The following is a 21,268-nucleotide window of genomic DNA, read 5'->3' as shown; positions in this document are numbered from 1 at the left end:
AAACAAAACATATGCGCGCGTGCGAAGAAAAGATTATCCTAAAGGTACGTTTCGTTGAAGTAATTGTTTTTATCTAATGTTTATTGGTTACAGAGATCTGCACGGGACGTAAAGGAATGAGCACTATAGCATTGTAACTGCACTGCATTTTCTTTACGGGGTAGCCCCACTTACATACGGCAGGTTATCAGCTGTAAATTTCAGAAATTATAGAAAATAGTGCTGACAAAGTCGATCTCTTTTCATACAGGAGCCTATAGTATTCTTTTGCCCACAGAGAGTTTTCATGGCCGTAGCTGACCTCTTTATCAGCGGCGGTATGCAACTGAACCTGGCAACGTTTAACGCTAGAACGCTAGCTAGTGAGGCTAGCTTAGCAGTGCTGCTTGAATACCTAACGGGCCTGAAAGGGGATACCATAGGGCTTAGGGAGGTTTGGAGAAAAAATGACGCATACACTGTACTGAAGGGAAGGCACATACTGTGTTATCGAGGTTTACTGGACATGATGAGAACAAGGAGTACGGTTTCTTGGCAATAAGTATATAGCCGGTAATATAGATTCTATAGCATTACTGATAGGGTGGAAGGCTTCGTAATTAAACTTAATAAGCGGTATAAACGTAAGGTTGTACAGGCCCAAACACGTAGTCCCTACCAAGCAAACGAAAGCTTCTACGAAGATGTAGAATTGGCAATGGGGAAAAGAAATACTCAGTGTACTATACTAATTGGCGACTCAATGACACGGTAGTGAAAAGCAGGTTGGAGACCAGGCAGTGGGTGACTATTACATTCATTCTAGAAATAGCAGATGGAGTTGAGTTGAGTTTGTAGACTACAGAGTGCCATAACTTAAGAATTATAGATACCTTATTCAGCAATCCGAAGAACATGAAGTGGACATGGAAAAACCTTAATAGGGAGACTAACAATGAAAGTGACTTCATACTGTGTTCTAACGCTAGCATTTTTCAAGCTGTAGAGGTAATCGGGAAAATGCAATGGAGTGACCACTGGATAGTAAGGTTTCGAATAAGCCTAGATTTGATGGGGGAAGAAAGAGATCAGAGAGGAAGAAGTCCATCAATGAATTAGCGATGAGGGGAAGGCAGGAGAGTTTAGGATCTCGCTAAAGAATACATATTCATCTTCATCCGCGGATTGCCTTAGTGTAGAAGCAATGAACGATACCTTCAAAGATATGATTACTGAATGCGCGGTAAAAGTAGGCGGTAGGATAGTTAAAGAAGATATTGGTTAACTATCTAATGAGACGAAAGATTTGATTGAGAAATTGCCAACTATAAAAGGCTAAAACTGACAGACCGTATAACTTGCAAAGCTATCTTAAGTAATCACAAGCACAAAATAAGGAATTATAATTTAGAGAAAACCAAGCACTCTCAAAAAATGGGGGCAGCTTTAATGTGGATGAAGAAGTAGTTAGGTACAGGCAAAAATCAAAGGAGGAGGAGGAAAAAGATGAGCAGGGAAGGCAGGTAGGTTAACCGGTAAAAGAAACCGGCTTGCTACCCTGCACTAGAGGAGAGGGATGAGTGGATATAAAAGTTATAGGTTTACGCTAAAGGACAAGGCTGGAAATCTCATCACGAATATGCACATGATAGTGAAGGTAGCAGGGGAGTTCTATACTTACTTATACAGTAGTAGTCAGAGAAAGACTGGCATTAGTAAAGAGTAGTCAGACATTCCGCCAGTGACGAAGAACGTGGTTGTATGAAAAGGGACAAAGCCGCTGAGGAGGATAAGGCAACTACAAGTTTGTTGAAGGGCGGGCGATATCGTCGTAGCAAAACTGGCCACTTGGAATACCTGGTGTTATCAACGGTACTGGAATAATGAAATAAAGCTAGCATAATAATTCATATAAGAAAGGAGACACTAATGATTTCAAAAATTCAGACAAATCAGCTTACTATCCATTACGTACAAGGTATTTACCAAGGTAAGCGCTAACAGAATTAGGAAAACATTAGACTGCAATCAAGCAACGTGTAAAGGTTTTCGGAAAGGGTACTGCACTATCGATCACATCTATACCATCAACCAGGACATAGAAAAATGCTCAGATTATAACCAGCCCTTATACATAGCATTCATTGATTACGAAAAAGCATTTGACTCATCAGAAACCTCGCTGGTCATGCAGGCATTGCGAAATCAGGGTGTAGACTAGCTGTATGTGAAAGTTGTAGAAGATATGTATTGTAGCTAAACAGCAATAATTCTGCATAAAAAAACTCCATTCCCGTGAATAAAGGGTTTGGCAAGGAGACATGATCTCTCCAGTACAATTCACTTTTTGCTTTGAGCACGTATTCAGACAGTTGGGTGGGAACCGTTAGGGATAATGGTGGATCTTGAAAACTTCAGTAATCTGCGAGTCGCTGGTGAGATTTGCTTGCCGAGTAACTAATGAGTTGAATCGCAAAGAACGATTTATGACAGACAGTTAAACCAGAAAGGTAGGCCTAAATTAAATGTTCAGCAGCGTCGGGAAGGAACAGCTGTCTGCAAAAGGTAGCGAAGCATTGGAAGTCGCAAGTGACTGTATCTACTTAAGACGGGTAGTAACCGCAGATCCGGATTATGAAAGGGAAATAACTACGACATTAAAGTTGGGATGGGGCACATTTGGCAGCTACTTGCAAAATATCACTAGTAGCTTACAGATTTGGCTCAATAGGAAAGTATATACCAGTTCCATATTATATGCACTCGCCTATGGGGCTGGAACGGGGAAGCTAATGGCAACGGTTTTACTTAAATTCAGAACAACGCAGAGGGGTATGGAACTCAAAAGGATAGCTGTTACGTGTAGGAGTATGCAGAAAGGTCGTCAAAGAAATAACTCGTTAATGACATTCTAGTGGAAATCATGAAGAAATGGACATAGACAGGGCGTGTAGTCCAAAGAGAGGACAACCGACCGTGCTTTAAGGCAACAAATTGGATTCCAAGGGACGGAAGCGTAGCAGGCGCCGGCAAAAAGTTAGGTGAGCGCATGATGTTATCTTCGCAGGTGTCAAGTGTATGTAACTAGCACAATACCGGGTTAATTGGAGGAATATGGGTGAGGACCTCGCCCTGCAGTGGGTGTAGTCGGGCCTGTTGCGAGGCGGCACGGCACGGCGACCGCAGCGATTGACTGACTACTGCCACAGGTACGGCCCGGTCCCCAAATACGCATTCACGTTCATTCCTAAAAATACGTAAGATTACAGAAAAACGCATCCGATACAGCGCGCATGTTACAACACTAGCGCGGCACTGTGAATCGCAAAAAATACCAAAGGGTTTGCGGCTACAGCTATCTCCGGCTATGACAACCCTGAACGACGATGAAGAGGCGGAGTGGAATTGCATTATAATTAAATGACAGCTCACTGCGCCTTATGGACCTAATCATAAGACACAGCCATCGAAAAGCTCTCGAATTTGAAAATATGGAAGAATGCTGACGCCGCGAACAATCACTCACGGAAAATGAACTAATTGAGCTCTGCGAATTTGACAATCGTAAAACAGCAGAAATCAACATAAACAAAATAAAAACACTCAGTTAGAATGGTGTGGTCCCTACGCCTAGCTATCTGTTAACACCGCCTGTGGCCAAGGATAAACCAGCCCCACCTGAGGCTAATGATAAAGTAGCTCCTCGCCAGCCTTACGGGTCTTCTAGAAACCAGTCTACCATAGATACTGATAATGTAGTGAATGTGTCGAGTCTGCCGCTCTCTCCTTCGGAACGAACGTTGCTCTCTAGGGGTCTAACCTGCCCTAAAACAGGGAAATTCAATGAATTTCAGTTATTTCAAGATTTAGATAACCTTGCAAGGAGTCTGTGTCTCCGTGAATACTTCAGTAACCACGAAACGAAGTGTGAAGTTAACATACCTGGGATATCTGATAAATAATCGACACCAAGGGAACACAGAGACAAACATTTAGATATGTACATCGCTGCTGTTCAAAACGATATTCTGGCTGCTTACACAAAATCAAAACCTAATGCAGTCCGTAACAACCCGTCACCCGAAGAGCGCCAAGCCCTCGACGCTTTGAGTCAGCGGTCCGACATCATCATCAAACCTGCGGACAAAGGCGGCGCTATTGTTGTTATGGACAAGGCCGAATATTTAACAGAAGGTTTCCGACAATTGGAAGATAAATGTTTCTACACTAAATTCGGTAGCGATCCCACAAGAGACTTTGAGACCAAAATCAACAATCAATTAGAATCTTTGTTTCAAAAGCAAAAGATACCCCAGGATATGTTTAAAGCAATGACGCCCATCAAACCGGTTTCCGGGCGATTCTACCTCCTCCTGAAAATTCAAAAACCCAACCGTCCCGGCCGCCCAATTGTGTAAGATAACAGTACATTCACCGAAAATATTTCCGCAGTCCTTGACTTCCTCTTTAAGGACATTATACTAACTATCCCTGCCTATATTAAAAACACAAATCATTTCCTCAAGCTAGTGTCCAACCTCGATATTCCGACGGAAAACTTTTTCGTCACAATGAATGTAGCATCCCTGTACACGAATATCCCCTATTCAGACGGCATACGCCCGGCAGTCGATGCATACCTTAGGACAGACCCCTCGGTGAACCTGGATGAGGAAACCCTCTCTACTATTCTTAGCCTGGTGCTTACTCACAATAACTTCGAATTTGAGGGAAGGCACTACCTTCAAGTTAACAGTACGGGGGTGGGAACTAAGGTGGCACCGGCCTATGCCAATATAATAATAGCGGCCCTCGAGAAGCAATTCCTGGACATTCAGTCTGTGAAACCCCTCCTCCATAAACGTTTTCTTGACAATAACTTACTCATTTGGCCCCACAACTAAGCCAGCCTGTTAACATTTATACAAAATTACAACTCCTTTCACCCATTCATATCGTTCCCCCACAGCTTTTATAAATCCTTAATTAACTTCTTGGACGTTAAAAAACAGAGAAAAGGCAACGTGCTTAAGATACCCTATACCGGAAACCTACCGACCGCCAGCAGTACTTACATTTCAAAAGCAGCCACCCACACCACTGTAACCCAGCCACCCAGACATTATCGCTTCTCTTACTAATCTAGAAGCGTTCCATCGCCAACTCATCACATTATATCACTGAGCCTTCATTTTGCCTTATTTGTCTTATATATACATTTTTATTAAATTTGTATTAAATCTGTGTGTGTACCATTGTGCTTTAATCTGTGTCGCGTATTTCTTTTTCTTAATGATATAATAATTTCCGCGTCGTACTATTTTGTTTGTTCATATATTAATTACCTTTGTATTTTTTGCCTGTTTCCTTACATTTTATGTATATATTGCACTGTATAGATTTTATGTCCCCCTTACACAATGCCTAATGGGCCTGTAAGGTATTTTCAAATAAATAAATAAATAAAACCAGCATACTCACAGGCCCATAGATTCCGACGGATTTGCTCTGAGCTAGAGGACTTTGACCGCCATGCGGAGCAACTGAAAACAAATCTTCTGCAAAAGGAATACCCCCCCGGCCCCCTTCATTGTTGATGATGCCATTGGGAAAGCTCGAGGCTTAGACAAAAATGAAATAATCAACTCTGAAAAATCCAAGCACAACGGCAGGCCAACAAACGTCGTTTTTACACATTCCTCAAACATGCCACGGGTTAGTAATATGCTATCGAAACATTTAAATATAATCCAGCAAAGCAGTCACTTGTCTTCCATTTTCAAACAGCCACCGAGAGCAGTGTATCGGCGCTCTAGAAAACTAAAGGACATGTTAGTTGAATCTAAAACGACCGCCAATACTAACCCTAACCCCGTATGTAAACCGTGCGGAAAACCACGCTGTAAAGTTTGAAATCTTGTGCAGGCGACAAATATTGTAAAAGGCAACTTCTCTGATTTCACTTTTAAGATTAAAGAATCCTTGAACTGCGACAGTGCCAATGTGCTAAGCTGCGGTGTGGCATGGAATGCATCTTCCAGACCGAAACACCATTCAGGTTTCGTTTCAATAACCACAAGGCCCACGCCCACACACTGCCAAATCTCCTTTTTTTCTAAGCACCTGTGCCTTCCAAACCATACTTTCGAAAACATTCGGGTCATTCTCCTTCAATCAGGCTTCCAAACAAGTCGACAAAGAGAACAAAGAGAATCGTCCTTCATACACGAATTTCAGACTCTAACCCATGGAATAATTGAAACGTTGGGCAAATTTGCCTTTCTCAAAGCCTACATAACTAATAGACGAGATATTTATCTCCATTTGCCCACTGCTAAGAATTTTCTCCTTTTCACGCAAACTATACTGCTCGTTATTCAGCTCCTTGGCCTCCCCCCTCTAGCCGATTTTCTATCCCGCAACAAACACCTTCACTGAGGAGACGCTCGCTGGAACGTCTTGATACGAATGCCAGGCTGCGGCATCTGGTTTCGGGAGAGCGCGTCTGGCCGACGGCTGTTTCGTCGCCGCGGCCGCGCGCTGCCCTTGCTCCGATCGCTGGCGCGTCGCGGGGTGGAACGACTTTGTCTAGAACACAAAACTATTATCCCAATGGTTTTTTGAACACCTGCCCCGCTAGGGAGCGGGCCGTCCTGATGTGCATGCTCGCGTTGTCTGTTTTTGAGCGCCTTTTTTTTAAAAGGTAATTCTGAACCTTTGCTCAATTTCTGGCTTCCTTCGAGGGAGACTTGCATTGCATTTAGTGTCTTCTTCGTGGAAGCACGGCGCGTATGTAACATCCGTCGGTTCTCCACTTTATCTTTTCGCCCCCTCCCCCCCCTTTTTTTTCTTTTTGTCCCTTTCTCTTTCTCTCTCCGTCTTTGTTGCATTACCAGCCATTAATCAACGGGAGCTTATCGCTCTTTCTATCTATTCAGTAAAATTTGTTTCTCCAAAGACAGAGAGCGACAATTCCTTATCCCTGTCTTAACAGTGGCGTAGTGTGCGGACTGTTGGAATAAAATAGATAATCGGGAAAAATGTGTGACATCCTGTTTATATATATATATATATATATATAAAGGAAAGAAGCCGACAGTCGGCGAGGCCGAAGAAAGCGTTGGGGATGGTCCTTTTATGTCTTTTTCTTTTAATGTTTACTTGGATAATCACAGAAATTATTACTGTAATCTGATTAGGGGAAAAATTATTAAACACAAAGTAGAAGAAAAAACAACGTGCCGATGGTGGGAACCGAACCCATAACGCGTCCGGTGCTCTTCCAATATATATATATATATATATATATATATATATATATATATGTTGTTTGTTTTGTGGGGTTTAACGTCCTAAAGCTACTCATGATACCAGCTACCCGCATCAGTATAGCTTGGCTTCGCCGCACCGCCTACGTTTTCAGCGTCGATCATAGTTTTCTATGTAGGAGTGGGTTTGCAGATAGCTGTTACATGTTACGATGTGACTAACAGCTCCTGACAATTACCACTTGCTCCTGGTGGTGGCTCCCAAAAGTTCCTTACCTGCTTGCTAATATATGTAGAGATTGAAATTAAATACACAAAACACATACAGGGACTTTTGTCACATCATCCATTCACTGCATGGCGATTTTTTTGCCCACATTCCTCAATTTAACCCGGTCCTGTGAAGGCTGCACACACTTGATCTCTGCAATATTCTTTACCTTATCTTCCCGCCCAATTGTCTGCCTCCTGCTGCTATGCTTCCCTCTTGTTTAAATTCAATTTGTTACCCTTAGGGACCATCGCTTATCTTCTCTTCGCAATATATGTCCCACACGAGTGCATTCCATTTTCTTGATTTCGATAAGAATGGCATTAATACGAGGTGTTTCTGTAACCCACTCATCATGCTTTTTGTACGTTAGCCTTACATCTAAAATTGTCAGTTCCATAGCTCTTTGCCTTGTAATCAAATTAAGTAGAAACCTTTTCGTTAGCCTCAGCATTTCAGCCCATACGTAGGCGCGACTGCCATGTAAAGGCCGTGGTGCCGGGTTCAATCTCCGGATCAGGACGAATTTTTTTTTTTAACGGCGAAGTTTCTGAGAAAGCTGTATATCTTTCCTTTGTAGCCGTATGACTGCGCTTGGATGGATGACAATGACTCCCTCATTAGTACAGGTAAGACGTAGGTCCCCAGCTCCCTTCCCCCTTTTAATAGCTTCTAAAGCTTTGTAAACCTTTTTGTTAATCGCTGAAAATATGATTATTGTTCACTACAGAAAATTTCGATTAGTCCTTACAACTTCGGCTGCTGTATAGATAAGTATACAACTCTTCAACCCCTTTGAGTATCTTCTACATATTAGTAATGACCTTTCCCGCCTGCTCTTTTAGCACATACATCTGAGTTTTGCTATTACCTAATTTTCTCTTCACTGCTTTCTGGCTATAACAGTTCCCCAGAGCTTGTTCGAGCTTATCTATATAGTGGTTTCGTGTATGTGGCTTAACGACCAAAGCGAGTCCGGCTATGAGCGACTCCGCTGTGGAGAGCGCCAGAAAACTCAACCATCTGGAGTTCTTTAACCTGAACTTAAATCGCACATCACGCGGACACCTTGGTTTTCGCCTCCATCGGTGTTCGGTCCTCCCACGTCATTGGCGTCATAGAGGAATGAATGAATGAAATTTGATTGAGTAGGAGTAAAACATTTATTACGTAGGAGCCTATGGAAGGGGCAAAACGCGACAGTTCTCTCGGAGGAAGAAATTGCAGTCTCTGCTCACGCCAAGTGCATTCTTTAGCTCTGTTATTTTTGTCCCATTTTCTAGAATGGCCCGTTCGTACAAACGAAAAACGGTGAGCGCTGCATGGAGCGAGGTCAATATGACGAAGTCTCTAGAAAGCGCGCTCCAGCGAAAACATTCATTCGCGCTGCAGCGATAGCCTTCTCTGCAAGAATAGCGGGACATAGACTGCCGGTCAACGACAAGGTTAGCGCACTAACCATGCTCCCCGCCAACTTCTACCGATGACAATGAAGGGTCTGCTCATAGTGACACGAGCAAGCTCTTTCTGCGCAGGGCACCATGCATTGTACTTTAAGTGCTCTGAGTCTAAGAACTGAGTTTTATTGGTTTTGACAAAATGTCTCGCTTTGACCCATCTCACCTCTCTTTTTCCCCTTGTATCGGGGTGAAAGGAGACAAATAGCACCTTTTTATTAACTGATGAAGATTCATATTGTGGTGCTGCAAGGTTTCTTAGTTTTGCTGGCCGCTTGGTAAGGAATGCTCGTGTACAAGTTTCAGGGTTTTCAAATAGAAGAGTAAAAATAGCAAGAGGTTGCAAATGTTTGTCTCGTTTTACTCCGCCATACCACAGTGTATTGCTGTTCTTGAAAAGCGGGGCAAAATGTGTCCTGTAAGATGCATTCTCTAAGATTCTTACTATTCGTTTCTGAAATATTATAACCTATTTAAGTTGGTTTTCATTGTAGTTCCGCAAAGGAAAAAACAGCATTGAAGGCGTGAATGCACTAGACTATAATTCAGCTTCTTTTTTTGTTATTGGGGTGGCAGGTTTTCTAGTTGGTTAATAACATCGAATGATCTCAGAATACTGATATTTATGCTTCGATATGATCTGGCTACTTCAAGTTTTCTTCAAACAAAACATTAAGAAATGTATGAGATTCGCAGTGCTGTATGGTTTCATAATTATATTTTAGCGCTATGTTTTCTTAAATATTGATACGTGGCAGAAGGCTAGTTCATGAAAACCACTACAGCTGACGACAGACGTAAGTGTTCTTGCAAGCACCAACCGTGGCTTCAGCTTCGTGGTCTCTCACTGTTTTTCCATCGTCGTCCTTCTCGGAGGCATATACGTAACAATATGCTTACCACGATGGCGAAAAACATTTTACTTAGCTTTTTTCATGCTAAGATTTTATTTATTTATTCTTAGCCAGTCAAAATGGTTCATATGCAAAATATTAGCTTCGCTTTGAACAGTGCATAATTTTGCACGAGACAAACACACGTTAGTGCTATCAGCATATATACTAATGTCTGCAAGTAGGGGCAAGTTATTAATTCCATTTATGTACAAACAAAAGAAGGTGGACCGAGAATGAACCCTTGTGGGACAACGTTTTTGATTTATTCTAGTGCGGAGTTCGATTTGAGTATTTCTGTGCACTGCAGTATATTACTTAAATAGCTTTTCACCAGGTTAAGAGCAATTCCCCTATGCCATAATTAACTTTACAATAAGATGTCATGTTTGACACAGTCGAACGCCTTTTTAAGGAAAGACAATATTCCTATTGTAAGCAGTTGATTCTCAAAGCTGTTGACTATTTTTTCCTTAATCTGCTGTAGTACTGTTTAAGTACAATGCTGTGTTTGAAACCCGTACTGTTTATCAGTTGTAATATTATCTACATTCCATAAATTTAGTATTCGTTGATTCGTAAATATTACGGATAATTTTGAGTTTTTTAATTCTTGTGGAAAAATACCATTTCACAGTATCTGATCACAGATATAAAAAAGTTTTTCACTGATGTAACCCACGACTGTTTTGTGACAGGCTGCTCTTTTTTACCGTTAATACAAGAAACTGCGGAGTTCTTTACCCTGAGTAGAAGTTCGCCTATTTCTCTCTTATCTGTAGAGGCGAAAATTAAGTATCTGCTTATACTAGTTGAAATATATGATATATGCGTACGGTTTCAAATGTGCGAAGCCCTTGAGGATTCCGCTTTTCAAGAAATGTTGATTAAACTCTTTCACGAATGAAACTCCAGTGTTTATTGTTCCTCCATCGTTTATCTTATAAACAAACCTTCGTTTTTATGAAGAAGCAGTTTATTTAGAGTTTTCACGATTTTCGGGGGTCATTAAGAATATTACTAAATGTTTGTCATAACTTTCACGTGGAAATTTTAATTCCGGGGTTCATCTGTTTCTTACTTTTTAAATTTATTAAGTATTTTACTAGTATCTTATTAGGTTATACTATTAGGTCTTTATAAAAGTAGCAAAAGTTGTTCAAGCTCTCTTATTCGTTTTACCAGCTCGTTGTCAATCCATGGTTTCCTGCATTTCTTATGGAATTTAACCTCTCAAAAAGAAACGCCTCCTCATAAAGCTGTTTGTATATTGCAGCAAAACGGCAGACACCATTAAAGGATCCGTCAAATTGTAAATGTGACATCAGTATAGTCCGGTTATTGATCTTTCAAAAATAACCATCGTACTCTCATTTATTGTATACTTGGTGGTCGCGCGTCATGTTCACGTTGTCGGTATATATTTTATTCTGGTTTAAAGATTGCAAATATTGGCATGTGATCACTTCTGATATTAGGACACCCGACTCTAGACCAGTTGTTTGCAACGTGAAGAAGCAAAGTTTCGGATACATTGGTCACCCTAGAAGGAACAGAGGAATCATTTACGTAGCCAAAATAAAAGAACATCCAAAAATGCCCGTGCGTGATGCTCTAAATAAAGGAGATTAATATTAAAATGTCCCGTTACAACGACATGTTTACCAAGATGTGACCCTAAACAAACATGTGGCCAATGAAATCTACCAGCTTAGATATGACTCCAGTGTGTGGCCTTATAGGTAGCGTCAAATATTGTGCTAGCACGTTCAATATTCAGGAATTCGTAGTCATCAAGCGTAGCAGTGGCTCACGAGTGACATGAAATGGAAAGTTGAATTTGACATAAAATCTACAGCTCGCCCTTTTTATTTTTCCCGGAAAGCAAACATACCTATATCCCGGAAGTGCACTGCATCAGACTCATCATGAAAACATGTCACAGAAAAAAACCATTATGTCCAATTCATGGTCTAATTCATCTAGGAGCAGGCAGACAGATTCATGATTATTTTTTAAACTTCATCCATTCAAATGGAACATAGAAAGACGGTTGTCACGACGAAATGTTCTGAATTCTTGCATTTACGGAAAGTTATTGTCAATTTAAGACGAATAAACCAAGAAACTGGCACACTGCATGTAAATTATTTTCTCGCGGTCTTCAATCGCGACAATGTTGATAACCCAAGAAACGGAGGCACGGCGTACGAACAGTTTACCGTTCTTTTGTCACGCATAATGACCATCTTTTTCATGCGCTCGTGCCTTCATATGCCAGAAAACCTTTTTGTTCTTGAGCTGCGAGGTTTTCATTGTAATAAATGTTTTTCTTTGATTCTTTCAGTGCAGCTTTTTTTTTTTCTCGCGCCAAGCATCTCTTGTTCTACGGGAAGTAAAGCGGATAAGAACGGGTGGAAACTCTACATTCTTGTTGGTACTAGCTTTCCCGGTTGCCACGACTATTGCATCAGCTCGTGACCTCAGCGGAAGGTGATGGGCGGATTCAATGTCTGGCTGAGACAAATTCAGAAGCTGCAGATCCCATGCGCTGCGATTAAGCGTTTATAGCAGGTTTTCACTTTCTCGCAAAGAAGGACCATGCACTCCTATATTGAGCCGTATCCTATACTGATGGAGATCATTTACTTGCTGGCGAAGGTGATGAATCCTGATCATTTGTTCGAGCGTCCTGACAACTGCACCGCCACCACGGCGGGGCTTGTCAATATTATACTTCCTCATACCGGACACTTTTACCCTGCCTATTAGCTTTGATAGCACTGCCAGTTATATCATGTCTGTTGGGTTGGAGGCTTCGATTACTACTCGGCTTCTTAGTCAGATTATTCGTTTGCTGATATATTTTTTCAGTGTACTTTGTCACTATTCTACCATATATTCTTCTTGGCCGTGAGTAACGATATCACGGAAATTATCGTTTATTGATTCTAAACTAAGGCAGTATTCCTTTGTTAAATATGAAAATCTGTTTTGAAGAAAGATCCGAATTTGTATGTCTTCCCCTCATCGCTAGTTATTTGATGAACTTCCTCCTTACTATTCTGTTTCGTTCCCTCTTAATATTTTTTTTGCTCGAGAATACTTTATTAATGATCACAAGTTCTAGTGTCGTCTCATATAATAGCGCCTCCTAACAAGGTCATGGATTATAGCGTAGGCCCTTGTTTTTTCATGTTACTTTAACACAGTAATATCTAGACCATTTGTGAAGAATTACTCGAAAAGCCTTAGCTACAGGCAATAGTCTGAAAATTCATATTAACCTGAGAGCGTTCTCACCTTGCATTTTTGCTCCGGCGATTGCGTAATGATGTTGATAATCAAGTGATAAAGCCAAATGTTGATTAATCAGCGGGGCAAGTAACGTCACGCGACCAGGCTCTGTGACTGAGTTTTCAGCTGCGCTGGCAGCAGTGCTTACGTTTGCTTAGACGCGTTTAGACACATCCACCTATCGGTTCAGAACTGAGCAGCAATTAATGCCGCCTATGTCCACCTGTGTAAGCTTCAAGCAAACGGGAAGGCTACCATGAAACTACATGGCTGAATCTGAAATATGAGCGGCTACTCCGGCTTAGCTTTTCGGCTTAAAATAGTAATAGCAGAGAAGAAGCAGACCGACTGAAAATCATACATTTTGCTATCGCATTCTCATCTAGTATTGCAATAAACTTTGAGGGCTTGCTAATGCATCTTTAATTAGATACATTCGACTGCATTTAGCTTGTACCTATGGTTATCTGCCTTGTGCATTTAATGAAACGATTGCAAATAAGATGAGTCATTCTTCTTAACGTTTCTTTCAGTGCTTGAAGAATATTCCGGGTATTGTAGTTCCCGATATGCGGCATCCCTCCATGTGGTATCCAATAGACGAGTTCTCCACACATAGCCACGCTTCGTTTCCCGCACCATCTGGCCCCACAGTCACCGTTAATAATGCGAAAGCATATTTTGCTCCATAAGCACATTGGACAGAGTATGCCACCAGAGCTTATCCACCCGAGCTGTCACTAATTATTTTTCGTAAACTTACCACATTGCATACTATAGAAGATCATGCAAAAGGTTTTCGTCCAGATAGTGGAGAAAAATATTGAGTTTAGTGTTGTCCGTTTTCCACATGAAGAAATCCTCCTCCCTCGTCGCCAACAATCCGACTTCTGGAGAATCCATGTCCTTAACGCTCGTGATCCTGCACAAGCACACCACAAGGGGCTAACACCCACCTCTGCGACGGGTGTAGAACACTTCGGGCAGGTGTTCGCTCCTATGTCTTGAGAGGTCCATCGGCTCGTGACCAACGGGGTAAGGGCCGTCCCAGCCCTTATGATTCTAAGAAATACCTTCCCCAGTCTAGTTAATTTATGAGGGAGGGGGTAAGTGCATGGTCGGATGAGGGCACGTGTACGTTTCCGCAAAGAGGATGGAAGGATGAGGACCACGGAGCGGGCATCAAAAGGTAGCTTGGTGAGGGGTGCATTAGTGTTTGGAATTTGGTGTGTGATTTTGTCACGTTTTCTCAGCTCAGCGTTCTCAGCATTATCTTGTGTCCAGTGTATTTGGATGCGTATCTTTGCTGCCTTATTAAGTGCGTGGATCTCCAGGGTAACACTTGGTTTTTTGGTCACTCTCTTCAGTTGTGTTACAGCGGCTAAGGAGTCTGTATAGACGTGGGCCTCTTTTATGGATTCTTATTTATGGACTTCATTTCATAGCATCGCGAATTGTAGGAAGTTTCATCACAAGGCAGTCCGAATCTTTTGCTATGTATTCGTTATGTACGTTTAGTTCTTCGTGAGTGGGGCTCGAAGCTGCTGTTCTGCCGTCGTTTTCTATAATCGATTCGTTTGTATATGCAATACAGATTCCGGGGGGAGCACTAAGCAGAGGGCGAGATGCCGGCTTACTTTGCGTCTCGGCTTAGTTGTTTTATTCGTCGTAATAGCCGTGAACATCCCATGGAAGGTGGTCAGCCATTGTCGATGTTTGTCTTGTCAACGCAATTCGTCTTGCTGCTCGCGGTTCAGTGAGTTCAGTCACTCTTTTAAAGTATGCAAATTCCCGAAGAATAGGGATGGTGGTAAGTTTTGGTAATGCTGTGATTGTGCGTATTGTGCTCCTATTTTTGTTTCCAATTCTTTCCACTATTTCCAGTATTTGGAACAGGGCCTCAACCACCAATTCTACAACACGTCTTGCCATCTACGTTCCGGTACCTTTTCCCCTGAACTATGTACGTTTCATCAAGTGTAAAGAACTCGCGGCTACGTTTTTCGTCCTATATAACTATTGTTTATTTGAAAATTTATGAATATCTATGACTCTCAACTCATCTACGTTTTGTAATGCCTAATTTCCAACCATAGTGAACTCATTTTGTTGCATATCATTTCCTTCCATTCATATTTGCTACCTTAATATAGTTGGACCTTTCTAGTCGCAGCGCCACACCTGCATCGTGAACGTACTGATCTAGTGTATATATGGGCCTCTTGCAGACAAATATGTTGGGTCTCAGGGTTTTTATGAGTAGCCCATACTGTGGCACCGATTTCGCAAATAATGCTGTGCACCTCTAGAACTTCAGCTCATTTCTACGCCAAGGGGATAAGTGCGATATTAAACAACAAAGGTGCGTGCTCATACAGAGTCGAACTACCATCCTTCTGTTTCATCATCCGAGCACGCTAAAGACTCCTCTGCGGCACCTTTATCACAACAAATTCTTATTTTTTCGTTCTTATTACCTAGCGTAAGACCAGCTGACATTGCTGAAGTTAATAACAGTGGCACTAATTAAGAAGACACAAAGAAAAATAATTTAGAAGCTCTCTCCGAGCAGGTTATGAGGGCCAAGGAAAGCGTCTCGGGTCATTTCATTAGTGAAAAACAGAATAAGGCTACACAACCTGACATCTTTCACAAGAAAACAATAATTTCTCTTGTGTACTAGAACAATGGCTCTTAATTGACTTAGAATAAATGATCCTAAAATTTCACTTGGGCTAGCTAAAATTACCACACCTACTACAAGAGTGCCTCCTAAGCCACTTTTTTTCACGCGCACCACACATAGTCCAAAGTCCTTTCTTCTTGTCGAGTCCAGCCATTCAATAAAAACGCGTTTCTTATGATATTTATTTGTATTGGCAAGCACAGAACAACATTTCTTTCACATCATTGATAGCTGCAGTTCCGCACACAGCAACGTCTTCTTGCTCATAGCTGCAAAAATACTCAAATCGATTTGCTTGAAGACCGAGTTCTATAAGTAACGAGTCAATTCGTAAAATTTGTTTTACACCAACCCATGCCCGTAAATATCTCTATTTTCAAACTTGAAAAGCTCTGTGACTGCGAAGACAACATTTCCTACTCCCAAGCGCACCTTTTCAGAAGGATTTGGTCTAATGACCTATATTTTCATGCCAAATTTGAACACAACCAAGATCATAGCTGGAAAAACTTCTATCTACCATTTAACAGACCAAATGCAAAAAATTCCTTACCCTCTCTATTTCCTCACACTCCCCCTGCCTGCAATTATTCGTGGAGAAGCTAAGGCGCATTTAAAACCCGGGAATGATGATGGCACCGCCTAGACGAGACGTTGTCTCGGCATGCTATTGAGGCTCCCCCTCATCTTTCGTTCAGTGCTCTTTCAAACCATATACAATGGAACACTAAAGAGGCAATAAAAAACAAATACTGCACACACTCAAAACTGGCCAAGCGCACTGACAGTCGTACAGCATGCAAATTAGTTTTGATGCGGTCCAGAAATTATTTCGGTGGTAGTCCTGAGGGGCTGCCAGAAAGAGTTTCAGTAAGAGATTGTTCGAGGGAAAAAAAGCTTGTTTAAATACGTTAGTCCTTGCATATAAAGGTGTAATGATTAGTGAATAGTTACTTCTTGATGAGGTTGGTTGGGCGAACGTTAGTCAAGTATTATGCAAGAGGCTCTAGTGAGAAATACAACTTAAAAACTAAAGAATCAGCGTAACGATTTTTCAAGACAGAACGTAATTTTTTGAAGAAAGTGTGGAAGGAAAGAAATCACTGCTATATAGCCAAAAAATGACACGAACTGCTTTCCTCTGTACAGTCTCAAGTTTCCTAACTACCGTTGTGACAGTCCTGGTTCTAGACCACGGACGCATACTCAATAAGAAGGGGGACGACAAATTTATGCAGTACATTTCTTGGTGCTTTAATGACTTTACGAAACGTACAGGGGTAGTCAAAAGCTTCCAGGCTGCAGGCTTTGCGTCTGGCCGGTTTGCTGTTGCGTTTAAACCTATCCTATTAAACCTATAAATTATCTCAGAGATTAGAACAATGCTTCTTCTACCCTCCACTGATAGTTTTAGATTTGGGGACATCGTAGCTGCCTGACTATACTGCTCAGAATAAGACCTTGGCCTGGGAACATTTCACTACCCCTCTGCGTTCTACATAACCAAGTTTGCTCTTTGCTTTGCCGCCGATTGAGTCAACATATTCACTCCTTGACATGTTACACGCAAAAGTTATTCCAAGGTACTTAAATTTAGAGACTTGTGTTAGTAGGTGAACATTTAATGACACTTTTTATGGGTGAAGGGAGGACAACTGTTTTCTGGAAGTTTAGATTCATCTCTCGCTTGTTCATCAAACAAATAACCTTGAAAATGACTTCTAAAGCGGTTATGGGCCGGATGGTTGTTATAGGGACAATACACGATGCAATCATCAGCGTAGAGACATATCTGATATGTGATATTCCACGAAGGCTAAATTATGACAAGTAAAAAGACTAGAGGGCAGTTAACAGAGCCTTGGAGAACACCAGCAGTTACGCCTATACACTGAAAACAGTATTGGACCCAAGACGCTGCCCTTGGAACAGCACAGCTTATATCAGTTAGAGCAGATAAGGCCCTCAGCATAGTTAACTATTTGCGAAACGACAAAAAAGTGCACTCATGAGGAAAATGAAGAATTTGATTATAGCGTTCACAGATTAGCTAATATAACCGGAAGTGAAAAACACGATCATATCTTTTAAAGTAGTCACAGAACGCTCTGTCAATCTGAAAACCTGTCATTAATGGAAACCTTTTCAGTTAGCTGCGTACCGCACAGAAATGCTTTTCTATATCCATGTTGGTTTGGCAAGGAAGGTATTGTTTTCCAGCTAGGTAGAGCGCGATTCAGGATGCGATGGCATGTTCAAGATGATTGCATACAATAGTGGGTAGCGATATGGGCGGTAATTACTGGGGCTATTTCTATCCCCAGCTTTAACTATTCAAAATATTTTAACTATTTTCAGTGTTCCGAAGTTTTCGCTGGCGAACAATGATTATTCGAATATGTGAGCAAGGATGACAGCAAAATAATTTACTGCACCCTTAGGAATTTTAGTATTCATACCATAAATGTCTCAGCCATTTAATAATTTAACGTTATCGGTTTGTTTTGGCCTGTAGTGTTTACCAACAGGCTATGAGAGACGCCGTAGTAGAGTAGTCCGGAAATTTCGACCAACTGGAGTTTTACGTGCACTGACATCGCACAGAACACGGACACCATTTCGTTTCGCCTTCACCGAAACGCACCCGTCAGCGGTCGGGTTCGAACCCGGGTGCTTAGCCACTGTACTCAGGCAACTTAGCCACTGCACCACCATGTGGGCAAGAGGTTATCGATCAGACTGACTTGAATTCTAGAAGACGATATGGGGACAAGTTCTATGTACTCATCGACACCCTCGGTTGTTTTTGTGTACTGGACTGGTCTTGATTAAAACGGGTTTAAAAGGTGGTGAGAACAAGTGGACAGTCCTGCGTACTTATGGACGTCCTGGTGGGGTCTTGCAATGAAATTAGAGCGATTGGGATTTGGGCGAGATAGTTTTGATTATTATTGAAGAGTTACCCTTGATCTCAGATTGAATATTACATAAAAATGAAGTTCGTATGACTTAACTTAAAGCATGGCAGTATTTTTCAGCAGCTGTTTTATGGGTACGCCATAATTGTGGTGTTTGTAGTTGATTTTTCCCTGCCAAAATAATCTTTATGTTTTTTTATCGTGCGGTATACCCTATGAAACCAAGTTTGTAACATATTACCTAAATAGGTAATTCACGGTATGTGAGAATGAAATAGCTCTGTTAATTTTTCCCTATAAACAAGTTGAAAACTATGTCTATCAAGCGTTTTCCTAACCGTTATTGATGGCGTCATAGTCTTCTCTTTTTTTTTTAATCTAAACTGCGTTGAGGCCATGTCATACGCTGGAAAAAAGGCATAGTGATTGTAAACTCAATACGCAGTTAATAAATAAATAATTCAATAAAATACACTCAGCTCTAATTTTATGGAGCGACGGCAAGGATCAAGACCAATACGTTATCACCACAGAGAGGGTAATTGTCTGGACAAAGCAGGACTGTATTGAAGATTTGCATTCCTATCATTCCCGCTCTTGGCCGCTTTGTTGATGACGGAAGAGAATGTGGCGTCTCTTTGAAAGGGCTCCACCCTCTGTTTGTTTTGTTTATACAAGTACCTGCAGTAACTAGGGCATTGTGGCAGATGGGATATAGAAGGAAAACGTATACCTTAAATGACAATGTGACAAAACAAAGAAAATAGCTAAAATGAGCTGTAAAAATAAAGGAAATATAATAAGCAGCACTGATAATTCTTTTCAAGGGCAACGTCGTCAAGGCGCCCCGCGGTGCAAAATTCAAAACACAGTGAACAGATAGGGTACATTATAAGGCGAAGTGCAATGCCGGCCGAAAAAATTAGCTAAACAGAATTATAAAATTCTGTGGCAGACAGTGCGACAAAAAAGACAAATTCATAACACGTTTAATATTCATCAATGCCCCTCGGAAGGCAACTGTAGTGTTCGGAATTATGCCAAAAAATTAATTACAATAGACATCACTTCGACACCGTGCATTTCGAGAATATTCAGATCGTGATCACGTCGTTTAGAAATAAAGACTGGGAGGAAAATATACAAGTTCCTTCTTATTACTTTGCCACCTGAGTAAATTAGGAAAAATGTTCCAGTTTTGAGTTAGTCATTGGGCTGCTAGTATGATCTGTAAACTCTTGTAATGCTCTCACGGAAGGTATTACCCCAAACAAACCACGCGGCGCGATTTTGGATACGTTTAAGTTTTTCTATAAGATTACAGCTTTTCAATGTCCCACATCGCGAAAGCGTACTCAAATATCGAACGAACATTTATGTACAGCAGTTCATTTACTTTCGCGGGGGTTCATAAAAATACCGCCTAGCAATGTCTAGCCATCGAGATTTCTTTAAGGTTAGTTATTCAACATTTCTTTCCATGTCAAATTATCTCAGTCAGACCTCGAAATATTTGTGTTGTTTTTTTTTTCAAGGAGCAGCTAGGACGTCGAAAGTTTCAACTGATTTCACAGGAAAAGGGTTACGGTTGATTGACTTATATTTACATTGTTACTGTTGAAAGACATCCCCATTTAGTACACCAAACGCGAGTTTTGTTCAGGTGAGTATGAAAACTATTAACCCTTCTCATTATTTTCTACATTATTGTAAAAGCACAATCTGCATAAAATCTAATTTTGCATTCAATATATTGCACAATGTCATTTAAAAAGACAAAATAGGTTTCCAAAACAAACCATTGGGGCATGGCATAGTTCAGGAGGAAATCTGTTTATTTATTTCCATTAAAAAAAATATGGTACGCTCCCCAGCCAAGCAATTTATAATTCAGTCCACCGTCGCAGGTTGTAATCAGAGACAAGGTAATTTATGCAACTGCAACGCATGAGCCAATTCAGAAATATGCAGCCTCCCAGAAATTCAAGGTCGAATGAGATGGTTTTATGAATAGCAAAGCTTATTTGGAGACGTTATGATGGGCAAATTTCGACTTATTTGTCTGAAGAGTCTCCGAACCGCACCATACAATACGCTTCGTATGGCGGCGGTACGATGACATATGGTGTGGTATGTTATGTCTTAATATTGTATGATGTAGTATGGTATTTAAATTCTAACAGGATAAAGCGACTAAGACTATGGGAAACACCATCGCCTTGGAATACGTTTGACCAGCTGGAGTACAACTTATGATGTGATTAAACAGTACATGATGTTCTTGCGTTTCGGCTTCCTTTAGACGTAGCATAGGGATCTAAACGAGAACACCCGGCGCATCAGAAACATACTCTTCAATTCCCTCCTATTAGGTACTGTGAAATTCAGGGCAACTTTACCGACAGCACGAAGAAAATAGATCGAATATTCATCCAAACATACTTAGGGAGGCAAAGTGGAAGCGCGAGGGGTAATGTCCCTTCCGTGTACTCTAGAACC

The 21,268-nt window shown here is 41.2% G+C and overlaps 1 protein-coding gene across 2 annotated transcripts in view; it reads right to left on the bottom strand.

Moving 5' to 3' along the window:
* The window catches only part of LOC146200317 (carbohydrate sulfotransferase 4-like), a 60,301-nt gene that overhangs the window by 8,501 nt on the left and 30,532 nt on the right, over positions 1-21,268 (bottom strand). Inside the window, exon 2 of one of the 2 annotated variants that reach the window (XM_084595500.1) lies at positions 5,461-5,537. The exons of the other annotated variant lie outside the window; for it this stretch is intronic. Coding sequence (XP_084451626.1) covers positions 5,461-5,468 — 8 coding nt within the window. The 5' untranslated portion in view covers positions 5,469-5,537. The remainder of the gene's footprint in view (positions 1-5,460; positions 5,538-21,268) is intronic. 2 annotated transcript variants of the gene reach the window in all.

Source organism: Amblyomma maculatum, chromosome 2, assembly GCF_055883805.1.
Source record: "Amblyomma maculatum isolate TAMU_Amacu chromosome 2, ASM5588380v1, whole genome shotgun sequence".
NCBI lineage: Eukaryota > Metazoa > Arthropoda > Arachnida > Ixodida > Ixodidae > Amblyomma > Amblyomma maculatum.
This window is presented reverse-complemented; position numbering and strand designations above follow the sequence as displayed.